Genomic DNA, 18,354 nt, shown 5'->3' on the forward strand with positions numbered 1-18,354 from the left:
CCCCCCCTCAACACCCAGATGCCCCTCCCCCCGTCTGCATGAGGCCCCCTCCCCCGGTGTCACGCACTTCCGGTTGCCCTGCTTCCCTCGGACACACTCCCCCCACCAAGGCCACCCCTGTCACTCACCCCGGGTCTGGTTGACTCGGTCCATCACGGTCCTCACATCGGCCTTGTTCACCTGCTCCTGTCCTCGGCTGAGCTCCGTCTGCACCTCCCAGTACTGGGGGTCCTCCGCGGTGATCCGCTCCATCCAGGGGGCCCGGGGCTCCTCTCTCTGGCTCTCACTGGTGTAACCGGAGATGGGGACGTCATCCACGTACCCCACTGTGGAGAACTGGGGGACCCCGGGGAGGGGCCCCGAGAGGGTGGAGTAGAAGTACCGGAGGGAGTACGAGCCTGGGGGGGAGAGAGAGACAGAGGGTCAGGTAAGGCTCTCAGGGAAGGGGGGTGTCAGCCCCGCACCAATAATACATATTCCTGGGCACCCCATCACCCCCCCACTCCCCCCCCCCACTCTGTCACTCATGTTCCTGATCTAAGAAATAGCAACTCTCTGCTGGGGGGGGGGGGGAGGGGATCACCTCTCATAACAACCCTGCCCCCCCCCTCCCTTTCACCGCTGCAAAGAACTGCGCGCACTGCAACATTTAAGGGGTAAAAAATACTGGCAATATAACTCTGCAGGTTCCTGCACTTGCTGCAGAGATCAGTGTGTCCCCAACACCTTTTAAAGGTTAATAATACTGGCAAGATAAGTCTGAGGAGTTTTGACTCAAAGTAGCACAGAGGGTTACGGTGCTTGCGGCAAAGCACATTGCGTAACATGCAGACCACGATTTCTATTTGTAGGCCCAGCAACCACCACAGTCTACAGTGTATGCTACTCACACCGCAGAAGTAGGGGACCCCGGGAAGGAGACCGGAGAGGGAGGAGAAGTAACGGAGGGAGCAGGAGCCTGGGGAGAAAGTGCACACCCATCCCCCCACATGTAATACCTTCCCTCTGCACCCCCACACAACACTGAACTCCCCTCCCCCTCCACATGCATTATAAAGATACCCCCAGTCCTCCACCCCGCCCCCCCTTACAGTGTATGTGACTCTTACAAATAAACGGGGCGACCCCAGGGAGGGGCCGAAGGGAAGAGTGAAGGGAGCCGGGGAAGTTCCTCAGGGAGAGGGTGGGGGAGGGGGTGTCAGCGGCGCAGCAACACTCCACAGCCCCTCCCCCACCAGGAAACCCCCCCCCCCCCTCTCATTCACTCACGATCCTGATCTGAGAAATAGCGAGTCTGTGCTTGAGGGGAAGGGGGAGCGTGGGGTGGGGGGGTCGGATCGAGACACCACCTCTCACAGAGCTGCACTGATGGTGAACCCCCCCCCCCCCAACAGCTACAACGCCCCCAGCGACCACCCTTCCCTCTCACCCTCTTCAACACCGCAGGGGGAGTGGGGGGGAGGTTAGTCTGAGACGGTCATGACACATTGGGCCTATATTTACAAAACCACTCCCCTTTAACAATATAACCACGCCCCTTCATTGCTGATGGTGGGGGTCCTAAATGTATCTGACAACACCCTCACATCTCTTCGAGCAGGGGAAGTGTAAGAAACCCTAAGAGAGCCTGTAAACCACTCTGTTATCGACCTTGCAAGGATTAAAGGGTGAGTGTGCCCTGCAATGCCTAATGAGTCCAGGCGAGACATCTGAACGCATAGAGCTGGGATCCGTTGGAATACACTGGGACCCTATAACTAGGGGGCAAGGTGAGAATGGAATAGGGGTGGAGTCATAAAAAGCACAGTCTGTCAGTCAACATTTTTATTTTTAATAACTCTGCCACAAAAAAGGTAACAAGGACAATATGACTAAATATGTCTGGCTTACTTACCTGATCACAAAGAGGTTGCGTTTTAAAATATCTCCTGGGGTTCAGGCCCCTGCTGCAGAGATGTGTGTGCAAAGCATCTTTTAAGGCATAACAATACCAGCAACACAACTCTAGAGGTTGATGCACTTGCAGCAGAGATCTGTGTGCCCAGCAACTTTTAGAGAAGAATAATACTGGTAAGATAACTGAGGCGGTTAATGCACTCGCTGCAGAGATGTGTGTGTGCCCAGCAACATTCAGGGGATAATAGTGCTGGAAAGATAACTCTGGCGGTTAATGCACTCGCTGCTGAGATGTGTGTGTGCCCAGCAACATTCAGGGGATAATACTGCTGGAAAGATAACTGAGGCGGTTAATGCACTCGCTGCAGAGATGTGTGTGTGCCCAGCAACATTCAGGGAATAATAGTGCTGGAAAGATAACTCTGGCGGTTAATGCACTCGCTGCTGAGATGTGTGTGTGCCCAGCAACATTCAGGGGATAATAGTGCTGGAAAGATAACTCTGGCGGTTAATGCACTCGCTCCAGAGATGTGTGTGTGCCCAGCAACATTCAGGGGATAATAGTGCTGGAAAGATAACTCTGGCGGTTAATGCACTTGCTGCAGAGATGTGTGTGTGCCCAGCAACATTCAGGGGATAGTAGTGCTGGAAAGATAACTCTGGCGGTTAATGCACTCGCTGCAGAGATGTGTGTGTGCCCAGCAACATTCAGGGGATAATACTGCTGGAAAGATAACTGAGGCGGTTAATGCACTCGCTGCAGAGATGTGTGTGTGCCCAGCAACATTCAGGGGATAATAGTGCTGGAAAGATAACTGAGGCGGTTAATGCACTCGCTGCAGAGATGTGTGTGTGCCCAGCAACATTCAGGGGATAATAGTGCTGGAAAGATAACTCTGGCGGTTAATGCACTCGCTGCAGAGATGTGTGTGTGCCCAGCAACATTCAGGGGATAATAGTGCTGGAAAGATAACTCTGGCGGTTAATGCACTCGCTACAGAGATGTGTGTGTGCCCAGCAACATTCAGGGGATAGTAGTGCTGGAAAGATAACTCTGGCGGTTAATGCACTCGCTGCAGAGATGTGTGTGTGCCCAGCAACATTCAGGGGATAGTAGTGCTGGAAAGATAACTCTGGCGGTTAATGCACTTGCTGCAGAGATGTGTGTGTGCCCAGCAACATTCAGGGGATAGTAGTGCTGGAAAGATAACTCTGGCGGTTAATGCACTCGCTGCAGAGATGTGTGTGTGCCCAGCAACATTCAGGGGATAATACTGCTGGAAAGATAACTGAGGCGGTTAATGCACTCGCTGCAGAGATGTGTGTGTGCCCAGCAACATTCAGGGGATAATAGTGCTGGAAAGATAACTGAGGCGGTTAATGCACTCGCTGCAGAGATGTGTGTGTGCCCAGCAACATTCAGGGGATAATAGTGCTGGAAAGATAACTCTGGCGGTTAATGCACTCGCTGCAGAGATGTGTGTGTGCCCAGCAACATTCAGGGGATGATAGTGCTGGAAAGATAAATCTGGCGGTTAATGCACTTGCTGCAGAGATGTGTGTGCCCAGCAACATTCAGGGGATGATAGTGCTGGAAAGATAACTGAGGCGGTTAATGCACTCGCTCCAGAGATGTGTGTGTGCCCAGCAACATTCAGGTGATAATAGTGCTGGAAAGATAACTCTGGCGGTTAATGCACTCGCTGCAGAGATGTGTGTGTGCCCAGCAACATTCAGGGGATAGTAGTGCTGGAAAGATAACTCTGGCGGTTAATGCACTTGCTGCAGAGATGTGTGTGTGCCCAGCAACAGAGATGTGTGTGTGCCCAGCAACATTCAGGGGATAGTAGTGCTGGAAAGATAACTCTGGCGGTTAATGCACTTGCTGCAGAGATGTGTGTGTGCCCAGCAACATTCAGGGGATAGTAGTGCTGGAAAGATAACTCTGGCGGTTAATGCACTTGTTGCAGAGATGTGTGTGTGCCCAGCAACATTCAGGGGATAGTAGTGCTGGAAAGATAACTCTGGCGGTTAATGCACTCGCTGCAGAGATGTGTGTGTGCCCAGCAACATTCAGGGGATAATAGTGCTGGAAAGATAACTGAGGCGGTTAAAGCACTCGCTGCAGAGATGTGTGTGCCCAGCAACATTCAGGGGATAATAGTGCTGGAAAGATAACTGAGGCGGTTAATGCACTCGCTGCAGAGATGTGTGTGTGCCCAGCAACATTCAGGGGATAGTTGTGCTGGAAAGATAACTGAGGCGGTTAATGCACTCGCTGCAGAGATGTGTGTGTGCCCAGCAACATTCAGGGGATAACAGTGCTGGAAAGATAACTCTGGCGGTTAATGCACTCGCTGCAGAGATGTGTGTGTGCCCAGCAACATTCAGGGGATAACAGTGCTGGAAAGATAACACTGGCGGTTAATGCACTCGCTGCAGAGATGTGTGTGTGCCCAGCAACATTCAGGGGATAACAGAGCTGGAATGATAACTCTGGCGGTTAATGCACTCGCTGCAGAGATGTGTGTGTGCCCAGCAACATTCAGGGGATAGTAGTGCTGGAAAGATAACTGAGGCGGTTAATGCACTCGCTGCAGAGATGTGTGTGTGCCCAGCAACATTCAGGGGATAGTAGTGCTGGAAAGATAACTCTGGCGGTTAATGCACTCGCTGCAGAGATGTGTGTGTGCCCAGCAACATTCAGGGGATAGTAGTGCTGGAAAGATAACTCGGCGGTTAATGCACTCGCTGCAGACATGTGTGTGTGCCCAGCAACATTCAGGGGATAGTAGTGCTGGAAAGATAACTCTGGCGGTTAATGCACTCGCTGCAGAGATGTGTGTGTGCCCAGCAACATTCAGGGGATAATAGTGCTGGAAAGATAACTGAGGCGGTTAATGCACTCGCTGCAGAGATGTGTGTGTGCCCAGCAACATTCAGTGGATAATAGTGCTGGAAAGATAACTCTGGCGGTTAATGCACTCGCTGCAGAGATGTGTGTGTGCCCAGCAACATTCAAGGGATAACATTCAGGGAATAATAGTGCTGGAAAGATAACTGAGGCAGTTAATGCACTCGCAGCAGAGATGTGTGTGTGCCCAGCAACATTCAGGGGATAGTAGTGCTGGAAAGATAACTGACGTGGTTAATGCACTCGCTGCAGAGATGTGTGTGTGCCCAGCAACATTCAGGGGATAATAGTGCTGGAAAGATAACTGAGGCGGTTAATGCACTCGCTGCAGAGATGTGTGTGTGCCCAGCAACATTCAGGGGATAGTAGTGCTGGAAAGATAACTGAGGCGGTTAATGCACTCGCTGCAGAGATGTGTGTGTGCCCAGCAACATTCAGGGGATAATAGTGCTGGAAAGATAACTGAGGCGGTTAATGCACTCGCTGCAGAGATGTGTGTGTGCCCAGCAAGATTCAGGGGATAATAGTGCTGGAAAGATAACTGAGGCGGTTAATGCACTCGCTGCAGAGATGTGTGTGTGCCCAGCAACATTCAGGGGATGATAGTGCTGGAAAGATAACTGAGGCGGTTAATGCACTCGCTGCAGAGATGTGTGTGTGCCCAGCAACATTCAGGGGATAATAGTGCTGGAAAGATAACTGAGGCGGTTAATGCACTCGCTCCAGAGATGTGTGTGTGCCCAGCAACATTCAGGGGATAGTAGTGCTGGAAAGATAACTCTGGCGGTTAATGCACTCGCTGCAGAGATGTGTGTGTGCCCAGCAACATTCAGGGGATAGTAGTGCTGGAAAGATAACTCTGGCGGTTAATGCACTTGCTGCAGAGATGTGTGTGTGCCCAGCAACATTCAGGGGATAGTAGTGTTGGAAAGATAACTGAGGCGGTTAATGCACCCGCTGCAGAGATGTGTGTGTGCCCAGCAACATTCAGGGGATAGTAGTGCTGGAAAGATAACTGAGGCGGTTAATGCACTCGCTGCAGAGATGTGTGTGTGCCCAGCAACATTCAGGGGATAATAGAGCTGGAAAGATAACTGAGGCGGTTAATGCACTCGCAGCAGAGATGTGTGTGTGCCCAGCAACATTCAGGGGATAGTTGTGCTGGAAAGATAACTGAGGCGGTTAATGCACTCGCTGCAGAGATGTGTGTGTGCCCAGCAACATTCAGGGGATAACAGTGCTGGAAAGATAACTCTGGTGGTTAATGCACTCGCTGCAGAGATGTGTGTGTGCCCAGCAACATTCAGGGGATAGTAGTGCTGGAAAGATAACTGAGGCGGTTAATGCACTCGCTGCAGAGATGTGTGTGTGCCCAGCAACATTCAGGGGATAGTAGTGCTGGAAAGATAACTCTGGCGGTTAATGCACTCGCTGCAGAGATGTGTGTGTGCCCAGCAACATTCAGGGGATAGTAGTGCTGGAAAGATAACTCTGGCGGATAATGCACTCGCTGCAGAGATGTGTGTGTGCCCAGCAACATTCAGGGGATAGTAGTGCTGGAAAGATAACTCTGGCGGTTAATGCACTCACTGCAGAGATGTGTGTGTGCCCAGCAACATTCAGGGGATAATAGTGCTGGAAAGATAACTGAGGCGGTTAATGCACTCGCTGCAGAGATGTGTGTGTGCCCAGCAACATTCAGTGGATAATAGTGCTGGAAAGATAACTCTGGCGGTTAATGCACTCGCTGCAGAGATGTGTGTGTGCCCAGCAACATTCAAGGGATAACATTCAGGGAATAATAGTGCTGGAAAGATAACTGAGGCAGTTAATGCACTCGCAGCAGAGATGTGTGTGTGCCCAGCAACATTCAGGGGATAGTAGTGCTGGAAAGATAACTGACGTGGTTAATGCACTCGCTGCAGAGATGTGTGTGTGCCCAGCAACATTCAGGGGATAATAGTGCTGGAAAGATAACTGGCGGTTAATGCACTCGCTGCAGAGATGTGTGTGTGCCCAGCAACATTCAAGGGATAACAGTCCTGGAAAGATAAATCTGGCGGTTAATGCACTCGCTGCAGAGATGTCTGTGTGCCCAGCAACATTCAGGGGATAACAGTGCTGGAAAGATAACTCTGGCGGTTAATGCACTCGCTGCAGAGATGTGTGTGTGCCCAGCAACATTCAGGGGATAATAGTGCTGGAAAGATAACTCTGGCGGTTAATGCACTCGCGGCAGAGATGTGTGTGTGCCCAGCAACATTCAAGGGATAATAGTGCTGGAAAGATAACTCTGGCGGTTAATGCACTTAGTGCAGAGATGTGTGTGTGCCCAGCAACATTCAGGGGATAATATTGCTGGAAAGATAACGGAGGCTGTTAATGCACTCGGTGCAGAGATGTGTGTGTGCCCAGCAACATTCAAGGGATAATAGTGCTGGAAAGATAACTCTGGCGGTTAATGCACTCACTGCAGAGATGTGTGTGTGCCCAGCAACATTCAGGGGATAACAGAGCTGGAAAGATAACTCTGGTGGTTAATGCACTCGCTGCAGAGATGCGTGTGTGCCCCGCAACATTCAGGGAATAATAGTGCTGGAAAGATAACTCTGGCGGTTAATGCACTCGCTGCAGAGATGTGTGTGTGCCCAGCAACATTCAGGGGATAATAGTGCTGGAAAGATAACTGAGGCGGTTAATGCCTGCTGAAGCACATTGCGTAGCGTGCAGATCACAAATTTGTATTTGGAGGTCCAGCAACCAATGCCGTCTGCAGTGTATGCTACTCGCCCAGCAGAACTAGGGGACCCCGGAGAGGGAGGAGAAGTAACGGAGGGAGCGGGAGCCTGGGGAGAGAGTGCAGATCCCTCGAGAAGGAGAACTAACTGAGGGAGACAAATCTAGGAGGGGGTTACAGAGGGTCAGAGAACTGACCTCACTGAGGGGTGGGGCAATAAAAAACATTCCTCACAACATTCCCCTCCGTCCTCCCCATCATGTCCCTGACCCAAGAGAGCTGCGGGGGTGGGGGGTTGGGGGGCTTCATGGTTTATACTTCATAAAGAGAGAGGGAGAAATGAGTGCAAGTCTTGGGGGGCAGACAAAAGACCTCACATGGAACTGCATTACTGTCGCCCCCCCACGTCTGTAATGCTACCACTCCCACAACACTGCCCCCTCTCGCTGCAGCGTTCACCCCACCCTTTTACTGTCTCTAAGCTTCCTAGTTGGTGGAACGGGGATGAGAAACAAGTGCAAGGGGAGTGATGGGGGGCGGTATAGTTTGAGGATTACACAGTTCCAGGGGGTGATGATACTGCAGGATCTCTATCTACATAACCACGCCCCTCTAACACCGATGGTGGGGGCCCTAGAATTATCCCCATCAATTACATGGCCACACTCCTCAGCTCTAGACATACTCCCCAAAATCTGTTAGAAGAGAAGGGTAAGAAACTCCGCCCCCACCCAAGTACAGAGAGAGCCCTCCAGGTAAACCACTCTCTAATAGACACCGCAAGGATTAAAGGCCGGGTGTGCCCTGCTGTCCCTTTAACCCAACCCAATGCCTGCAGGTGAAACAGATTAACATACAGAGTTTGCATCGGAAAATAGTACTCCGGGACCCCACACCTGGAGGTCAAGTTCTGATAGGGGAATGGGGGTGGAGTCACGGGGCAGGGTCAAGAAAAACAGAGTCTGACACCTGTACGAACGCCCCTACATCTGCGCAAGCAGGAGAAGAGTAAGAAACCAACCCCAAGCAGAGAGAGCCCCTGTAAGAAAGTGGCTCTGTATATACTGGACCAAAGTAAGGTACGGTGTGCACAGAGTCCACAGTCGCCAGAGGTATGGCAGAGGCTAAGGTTAGATATAACCTTACTCTCTAAAGTGGTAGCTTGGTCGAGCAGCAAGGCCGTATCAGAGGACAGTGTAATGCATTTGTTGTACACACTCAGTGAGCAAATGGTCTCACACACTCAAGAACTGAACTCTAGGCCAATTGTTTTGTATCAAAAGATATAGTTGTTTTATTTTAGAACCAACAGGTATCAAAATATACTTTTCTCAATATGAGTGACTTTAGGTAACTACTTTGCAGGAAGGCAACAGACTTTGTAAGTACAATAGCTACAGTGGTTGCAATGGGCAGCACAATTCCAAACACAATATAGCATAGAGCTCAATGGGTTTTTCTAGTTAAAAGCAATTGATTACTTTATAGATTACTTTTCTAATCACGGAACTGGATCCTAGATGCAGTCCCGGGACATGAGCTGTAAACAGTTAAGTAAAAGCGTTTTGGTTACAGTAGAGAATTTTAAAGAATATAATTGTATTTTCAAAGTTGACACTTAGAAACTTTTCAGTGAAAACCAAGCAATGTTATCCTTTGGGAGGAAATTCAAGTTACTGGTAAGTACAGTTATAATTACTTTTTCGGTTCAGTGCGGGGCTGAAAGGTACAGCACTGGCTTCTCTCCTGATCACAGGTGAGTAAATCAGAATTCATTATTCGGCTGATTTTAAATGAATATTTTAAAGTTTCAAAACTCCACACTTAGAAGAATTTCCAAGTGATACCAGTCAATGTTAACCTATGGAAGGAAAATGAGTTATCGACTCTTAGGTAATGTGAGAAGTTGGCCTGATAGGGGATGTTTCCAATTCTGGAACCACCTGCTATCTGACCAAACAATCCCTTATGGTGTCTGGTTGTAAGTCAACCTTATTAGACAAGCTATCCTAGGGGTAGCATGGACTAAGCAGCCTAAAGGCTTAACTTAAGAGGTCGTGTTAAGCGAGCTGTTTTACCACATACAATCCTGTAATACCAAATGAAAGGACACCACACAAGTATATATTATAAAAATATATGCGTTTATAACTAAAAACAATCCCCAGTACTCTTTATGAATAAAGGGGCACAAGCGTTAAATCAAAAGCACTGTTTAAGCATATAAAGTTGCACGATTATGGATGAGGGCGGAGGCCACTCAAACCATATACTAAACAAGTGGTATAAGAGATAGCAATCGAACAGTGGTTAGGCCTAGGGCCTAGGGAATCGCTGGGAGGAGTCGGGACAAGCAATGCTGAAGTCGGGAGAGGCCCACGGGATTCGGGTGCAGTGCGGAAAGCGCACGCATGCGCCAATGTTAACCAATGGTGCGTAAAAGTTGTAAAGTTAGAGTTTAAAGACACTTCCGCTGAACCTAGAGGAACGAAACTTAGGACACAGACCCTAGAGATGTGCACCAGTGTGGGAACACCGGCGGAGCAAAGTTACCTCACCCACAGGAAGCGGGTGCATAGGGTCGAAGTCGAGTCGGGTTTCGTCACTCAGGCTCTTGGTGCTTGAAGCTGAAAGGGCTGCAGGCGGTGTGAAGGAGAAGTGTCCGGTGGAGTCCAAGGGTGGACTCAAGTCGAGAAGTACCTGAAAGCAGAGGGGACAGAGTCTGGGTCACTCAGCAGTGACCAGGGTGGAACCAGGGCGGAACCAGGCAATGTCGGGCGCAATCAGGCGGTCGTCGTGTAGCTTCTCTCCGCTGTCACGTGGGCTCTGGGGCATCTGCGACGTCCAGGAGCGGGTCACGATCTGTCCCACGCAGGCTCTCGCCGTCGGCGCTGTCGGCTTCAAGATTGGAGCAAACAACACTTGGCAAAAGCAATCCACGCGGAACCGGGAGATTGCTTCTCACTCGAACCAGGAGGGTCAGAGTGGGGGCTCCTTTTCAGGGGAGCTGGTGCAAATCTGGAGCAACCAGATTCACATGTCGAATTTCAAAGTTCGTCGGTGCAGGGGCCACTAGCCGGCTGGCAAGTGACCGGACCAACGCGTTGAGCCAAAAGAAGCAGAAGGGCCCCACGCGGCACTCGTCGAGTGTGGAGGGCTGAACTTCGGTGCAAGAGTGGCTCAGGGTTGGGGCTTCTCAAACCCCGGTGCACAGCTTCGAGGGTCACTCGTGGGCTGCGCGGTCAGCGTCTCGTGGTCAATTCAAGATGGCGAGCCCCACGCTTCCGGTCGCCTCCACGGGTCTCAGCTCTGCAGGGACTGTGGATCGGGCTGTTGTAAGGCAGGCAAGCTTGATCTCGTCGATCTCAGTCGCTCGAGTTCCGGCGGGAACTGCGACAAAGCAGACGTCGAGTGCTGGATGGTGCCTGTTTGCACAGGGTGGTCACTCCTTGACCACAAGGGAGATTCTTCGGGCTTCCACGTTGAGTAGGATGTCGAAGGGTCCAGAGTTTCGTTTCTTAAGTTTCCTCAGGATAATCTGAAGTGCCTTGGCACTGCTCCCGCTCTTATTCGAATCTGGGGGGCTGGATTACCTGCTAGGTCCCCTCCTATGGGTGGGACCCAGGAAGGGGGTGGTTACACCCCTTTCCTTTGTTCCAGGCCGCCCTGGCACGAGGGCTGGAGTGCCCCAGAACCGGTTTGGCCGGATTCTGCAAGGGGCAGCCTTGTGCGCCCCCAGCAGTGTCTGGTTTCTTTGAACCTCCCTGCTACAATCCACTATCTCCTGTCTGGAGGGTGGTAAAACCCCCTTTACGACAGGAAACCCTTTGTCCAGGCCCCGTTTGGCTGAGCTTCGGTCAGCTGCAGGGGTCCAGACTCTTGTCTGTGGCAGGCATCCATTTTGTGGATCTAAGGTCCTTTTGGAAATTAACCGCATTTAAGTAAAGTAACATGTCTTACCCCTCTAGAGGGGTGGAATGCTATCCCCATCGCCAGAACTGGCGAGGGGATAGTATTCCAAATCGTATGACACCTTACACGACATGTTTTGATAAAGCCAAACCAAAGTCGCTATATAACCGCGAGGATTATAAGGCATTTAAGAGTATATGGTATGGCGTTATCCTGGAAACAGCTTAGGGAGTTGGTCCCGACAGCTGCAGACAGGCTCAGCTCATGCTAGAGTTCCATCTCACATTAAACCACGCACTCTGCCTCCAGGATTGATGAGGCCTTCCATAGGAGTGGCTCACAGGTTTATATGTGTCCAGATATAGGTTTAGATATAGGTATACTATATCTAAGCAAGGGGTGATTACACCACCTTACCCCAGCTGAGTGATCAGCCAGTTGTGTCAATTTAAGAACCAGCCAGGGGTGGCAAAAGATATGCTGCAGCCCCTGGTAGGCCTTGGTGGCTCCTATGCCCTGGGCACCTATAGTGCATTATACAGGGGCTGACAAGGAGTCCATTTCCAATTGTGGTATGTGCCTATAGCACATGTATTATTAATTTAGTGAGAGAACAGCAGGCTGGGGGTCTGATCAGCAGGCCCACAGCCTCAGTAGTCGAAAACCAGTGAAGCAAAAAGCAAAAATTTGGGGTGACCATAGGATAGCAGACCCTACTCTCCTACATAACCCCCCCCCCCCCCCAAACGCAGGGACATTAAACTAACCTTGACCAGATAAGTCTTCATGTTCTAAGTGGAAGTACCTGGAGAGACCATCTGCATTACCATGGTCAGTCCCTGGGCGGTGCTCCACTGTAAAGTCCATCCCCTGTAGGGAAATGGACCACCTGAGTAGTTTGGGGTTTTCACCCTTCATCTGATTTAGCCACAAGAGGGGCTTATGGTCTGTCTGAACTAGGAAGTGAGTTCCAAACAAGTAGGACCTCAACTTCTTCAGGGCCCAAACCACAGCAAAGGCCTCCCTCTCAATGGCTGACCAACGTTTCTCTCTGTGGGTCAGCCTCCTGCTAATGAAAGCAATGGGCTGGTCTTGACCATCTTGATTAAGTTGTGAGAGCACAGCTCCCACCCCCAACTCAGAAGCATCTGTCTCTACAATGAACTGTTTGGAGTAGTCAGGACTCTTTAGGATAGGTGCAGAGCACATGGCCTTCTTCAGGTCTTCAAATGCCTTTTGACAGCTCACTGTCCACTGAACCTTTTTTGGCATCTTCTTGGATGTCAAGTCATTTAATGGTGTCACTATAGACCCATAGTTTTTCACAAACTTCCTGTAATACCCAGTCAGGCCCAAGAAGGCTCTGACTTGTGTCTGGGTAACTGGAGGAGCCCAGTCCTGTATGGTCTGGATTTTGCTCTCCAGTGGTTGAACCTGACCCCCACCTACTAGGTGGCCCAGGTACACAACCTTACTCTGCCCTATCTGGCACTTAGTAGCCTTGATAGTTAGGCCTGCCTTTTGCAGGGCCTCCAAAACTTTCTTTAGGTGGATCAGGTGATCCTCCCAGGTGGAGCTAAAGACAGCAATATCGTCTAGATATGCTGCACAAAAGTCATCCAACCCAGCAAGGACTTGGTTCACCAACCTTTGGAAAGTGGCAGGTGCATTCTTCAAACCAAAGGGCATTACCACAAACTGATAATGTCCACTAGGGGTAGAGAATGCTGTTTTGGCTTTTGACTCCTCAGCTAGTCTGATTTGCCAGTAGCCAGCTGTCAAATCAAATGTGCTCAGAAACTTGGCAGAAGCCAATCTGTCAATGAGCTCATCTGCTCTTGGAATGGGGTGAGCATCTGTCCTAGTGACAGCATTGAGACCCCTGTAGTCCACGCAAAATCTCATTTCTCTCTTTCCATCTTGGGTATGAGGTTTTGGCACCAGGACTACTGGGCTGGCCCATGGGCTCTCTGATGGCTCAATCACTCCAAGCTCCAACATCTTTTGCACCTCAGCCTTGATGCAATCCCTGACATGATCAGGTTGCCTGTAGATCTTATTCTTCACAGGCAGACTGTCACCAGTGTCCACTACATGGGTACACCAGTCAGTCTGGCTGGGTGTCAGTGAAAACAAATGCCTGTGGGCTTGCAAAACTTGTCTGCAGTCCATCTGTTGCTGGTCAGTGAGGCTGCCCGCCAAGGCTACTCCATCAACTGAACCATCATCAGGGTTCTGAGAAAGCAGGTCTGGGAGAGGGTCACTCTCTTCCTCCTGTTCCCCATCTGTGGCCATGAGCAAGCTCATGTCCTCCCTGTCCACAAATGCTTTCAAACGATTCACATGGATTACCCTGTGAGGGCTCCTAGGGGTTCCAAAGTCAACCAAGTAGGTGACTGCCCCCTTTCTCTCAAGGATAGGATAGGGTCCACTCCATTTGTCCTGGAGTGCTGCTGGGGCCACTGGCTCCAGTACCCACACCTTCTGTCCTGGTTGGAACTCCACCAGTAGAGCCTTTTGGTCATGCCAAGCTTTTTGTAATTCTTGGCTGGCCTCCAGATTTTTTGATGCTCTTTCCATGTATTCAGCCATCCTGGAGCGGAGACCAAGTACATAGTCCACTATGTCTAGTTTGGGCTTTTTGAGAGGTAACTCCCATCCTTCCTTCACCAAACACAATGGACCCCTCACAGGGTGGCCAAACAAAAGTTCAAAAGGGCTGTAGCCAACCCCCTTCTGTGGGACCTCTCTGTAAGCAAAGAGCAGGCAAGGTAAAAGAATGTCCCATTTCCGCCTGAGCTTCTCTGGTAATCCTTTTATCATGCCTTTGAGGGTCTTGTTAAATCTCTCCACAAGCCCATTGCACTGTGGATGGTAGGGGGTGGTAAACTTGTAGTTTACTCCACACTCCTTCCACATTGCTTTCAGATAGCTGGACATAAAGTTCGTGCCTCTGTCTGACAGTACCTCCTTCGGGAAGCCCACTCTTGAGAAAACTGCAATGAGGGCTTTTGCCACCACAGGTGCTGTGGTGGTCCTCAGGGGAATAGCCTCTGGATACCTGGTGGCATGATCCACTACCACCAGTATAAATCTGTTCTCAGATGCTGTTTGGGGGTCCATTGGACCCACAATATCAATTCCAACTCTTTCAAAGGGGACCCCCACCACAGGTAGTGGTATTAGGGGGGCCTTTGTTGTGCCACCTGACTTACCACTGGCTTGGCAAGTGACACAGGAGCGACAAAACTCCTTGACATCTTCTGACATGTGAGGCCAGTGAAAGTGTGAAACAAGCCTGTCCCACGTCTTGTTCTGGCCTAAGTGTCCTGCAAGGGGAATATCATGGGCCAAGGTAAGAAGGAACCCCCTAAACTGCAGAGGTATAACCAACCTCCTGGTCATGCCAGGCTTGGGGTCTCTAGCCTCTGAGTAAAGGAGTCCATCATACCAATACACAGTATGGGTACCTTGGGCATCCCCAGCAGCCTCAGCAGCAGCCTGCTGTCTGAGGGGTTCAAGGGAAGGGCAATCTAATTGAGCCTGCCTCAGGTCTGCCCTGGAGGGTCCCCCTGTCCCCAGGAACTCAACCTGGTCAGGTTCAAGTTCCTCAGAGACAGTCTCCTCTTGGACTGCAGAATCAGTTTCCTGTGAAACCTGATCCTCAACCTGGGGCAAGGTGGAAGGCTCAGCCTTTCCTCTCTTGCTCCTTCTCTTGGGTTGTGGATGGTCTATTGTTTCAAGATCCACCACTGGTTCAGGAAGGCACTTCTTAGCCTGAGACCTTGTCACTGCAAGGACGTGCTCTGAAATCCCTAGCATTTCTGCATGAGTCCTGTACTCCACTTCTGACCAAGCTGAGCTTTCAAGATCATTGCCTAACAGACAGTCTACTGGGAGGTCTGCACTCACAACAACTTTCTTTAGGCCATCAACCCCTCCCCAGGAGAAGTTCACAACAGCCACACTATGTGTAGAAGTGGTGTTGCTTGCATTGGTCACTAGGTAACTTTCACCTAGTACAATTTGTCCAGGGTCCACAAAGTCAGGTGTCACCATTGTGACACTGGCACATGTGTCCCTGTAGGCCTGAGCCAGTTTCTCATTAATTAAAGGTGTCTGCCTATATTTGCCCAGGTTACTGGGGCTTACTGCAGTGGGCAAAGGTAAGTCCACATCATATAGGAGAACTGCCTGTGTAGGGGTTCTGACTAGGCCAGATCCTACTTCAATACCCAGGGTCAACCCTGCTACACCCTTGGACTGTGTTCCACCACTGCTTACTGGACTAGGGGTTGCAGCTGCTTTAGGAGCTGCAGTGGTGGGGACTGGATTTGCCTTAGTGCATTCACTGCCCCAGTGTGAAACTGATTTGCAGGTATTACACCAAGGCGTCTTTGGGCCTTTGTTCTTCTTCTTCTGGTTTCCATTTTGGGAACCACCCTCCTTACTATTAGTTTGGGGGCCTGAAGACTTCTGGTCCTTTTCTTTATCTTTCTGATTTCCACCCTTCTGCTCTGTTTTCTTCTGGTCACCACCTTGGTTCTGGGGTTTCTGCTTAATCCTTGTTCTGACCCATTTGTCTGCCTTCTTTCCCAATTCTTGGGGAGAGGTCAGATCAGAGTCAATAAGGTATTGATGCAACAGCTGGTTTGTACAGTTATTAAGGATCTGCTCTCTCATTATAAGATTGTACAATCCTGTATAGTCTGAAACTTTACTTCCCTGCAACCAACCCTCCAAAGCCTTAGTGGCACACTCAACGAAATCAGTCCAGTCTTGAGTCTGTGCTTTTTGGGTGTCTCTGAACAACAACCTGTATTGCTCAGTGGTTAGGCCAAACCCTTCAATAAGAGCACTCTTCAAGACAGAGTAGTTTTTGGCATCCTCAGGTCTAACTGTGAGGAGCCTGTCCCTCCCTTTCTCTGAAAAGGAGTACCATAAAATTGCAGCCCACTGTTCCTCAGGAACCTGCTGTACCATGCAGGCTCTCTCAAGAGCAGTCATCCATTTGTGGATGTCATCCCCTTCCTTGTAGGGGGGCACAATTTTTGTCAGGTTTCTATTATCATAGCTCCTGTATTTTTCTCTAGGAAAATTGCTGCCACCAGTGACATCTAAGCCACTCAATTTCTGCTCTCTTTCCAAGGTACGTCTAGCTTGAGCCAAGGTAAGTCTAGCTTGACTCAGGGCTACCTCCTCTCTCTCTATCTGGAGTTTGACAGCCCTCATTCTAGCCCTATGCTCAGCTTTTTGAGAAGCAGTCATGCCTCTCTCTGATTCTCTTGAGGCACTAGAAATATGAGAGTCCCCTGAGGGAGATCTCACTCTTCTGTTGCCTGGGAGAATGTCATGGTAGGATCTGGGGAGGTGCTGGCCCTCTCCAGTTCCTAGTAGGCTTAAGTTGGCCTGGCTAAGCCTGCCAACTATAACCTGGCTACCCCTCTGATCCTGATCTCCTGGTCCATCTATGTCTGAACCATCCTCCTCCTCTTCTTCTTCCTCTGGGGGGATGTCAGTTACAGGGGGGTTCTCTCCATCTCCTGACTCTAGGGGAACTTCCTTCGCCCTCTCTAAGTCATCCTGTTCTAGGATGTCTATCAGGATCTGGCAGGTGGGACTTCTGCCCCTTTTTAACCCTCTTGACATGCACAAGGCAATCAAGTCCCTTCGGGTTAATTTGTCATAGCTGGAAGTTGCCTGGGTAAGGTCAACTGTCACAGGAGTAGACCCTGAGGCTTTTCCTGTGTCAGATATGACTCTAGTGTGGTGTAAGTGGTGCACTTACCTACACTAAGTGTTTTCCTACTGTACCTTGCTAGTGAGTTGTAGTCAGGGTGTGCTAATCCCTTTAATCTACAACTACTAAGTTCAGTAGAACTTAATATGCTAAGCTTTTGATGTATATGTACCTAGAGGTACTTGATGTGATCTTTCAATTTGATAAAAAGATTGCAATGGTAAAACAACAGCAAGCTCAAATCCGCACCGCTGCCACCAATGTGAGAAGTTGGCCTGATAGGGGATGTTTCCAATTCTGGAACCACCTGCTATCTGACCAAACAATCCCTTATGGTGTCTGGTTGTAAGTCAACCTTATTAGACAAGCTATACTAGGGGTAGCATGGATTAAGCAGCCTAAAGGCTTAACTTAAGAGGTCGTGTTAAGCGAGCTGTTTTACCACATACAATCCTGTAATACCAAATGAAAGGACACCACACAAGTATATATTATAAAAATATATGCGTTTATTACTAAAAACAATCCCCAGTACTCTTTATGAATAAAGGGGCACAAGCGTTAAATCCAAAGCACGATTATGGATGAGGGCGGGGGCCACTCAAACCATATACTAAACAAGTGGTATAAGAGATACCAATCGAACAGTGGTTAGGCCTAGGGCCTAGGGAATCGCTGGGAGCAGTCGGGACAAGCAATGCTGAAGTCGGGAGAGGCCCACGGGATTCGGGTGCAGTGCGGAAAGCGCACGCATGCACCAATGTTAACCAATGGTGCGTAAAAGTTGTAAAGTTAGAGTTTAAAGACACTTCTGCTGAACCTAGAGGAACGAAACTTAGGACACAGACCCTAGAGATGTGCACCAGTGTGGGAACACCGGCGGAGCAAAGTTACCTCACCCACAGGAAGCGGGTGCATAGGGTCGAAGTCGAGTCGGGTTTCGTCACGCAGGCTCTTGGTGCTTGAAGCTGAAAGGGCTGCAGGCGGTGTGAAGGAGAAGTGTCCGGTGGAGTCCAAGGGTGGACTCAAGTCGAGAAGTACCTGAAAGCAGAGGGGACAGAGTCTGGGTCACTCAGCAGTGACCAGGTTGGAACCAGGGCGGAACCAGGCAATGTCGGGCGCAATCAGGCGGTCGTCGTGTAGCTTCTCTCCACT

The 18,354-nt window shown here is 50.1% G+C and overlaps 1 protein-coding gene across 1 annotated transcript in view; it reads right to left on the bottom strand.

The window, feature by feature from the left end:
• LOC144754047 (saoe class I histocompatibility antigen, A alpha chain-like) overlaps positions 1-18,354 on the bottom strand; it is a 158,630-nt gene that overhangs the window by 121,385 nt on the left and 18,891 nt on the right. The window contains exon 2 of the mRNA XM_078641560.1: positions 129-398. Coding sequence (XP_078497686.1) covers positions 129-398 — 270 coding nt within the window. The remainder of the gene's footprint in view (positions 1-128; positions 399-18,354) is intronic.

Source organism: Lissotriton helveticus, chromosome 5_1 (assembly GCF_964261635.1).
Source record: "Lissotriton helveticus chromosome 5_1, aLisHel1.1, whole genome shotgun sequence".
NCBI lineage: Eukaryota > Metazoa > Chordata > Amphibia > Caudata > Salamandridae > Lissotriton > Lissotriton helveticus.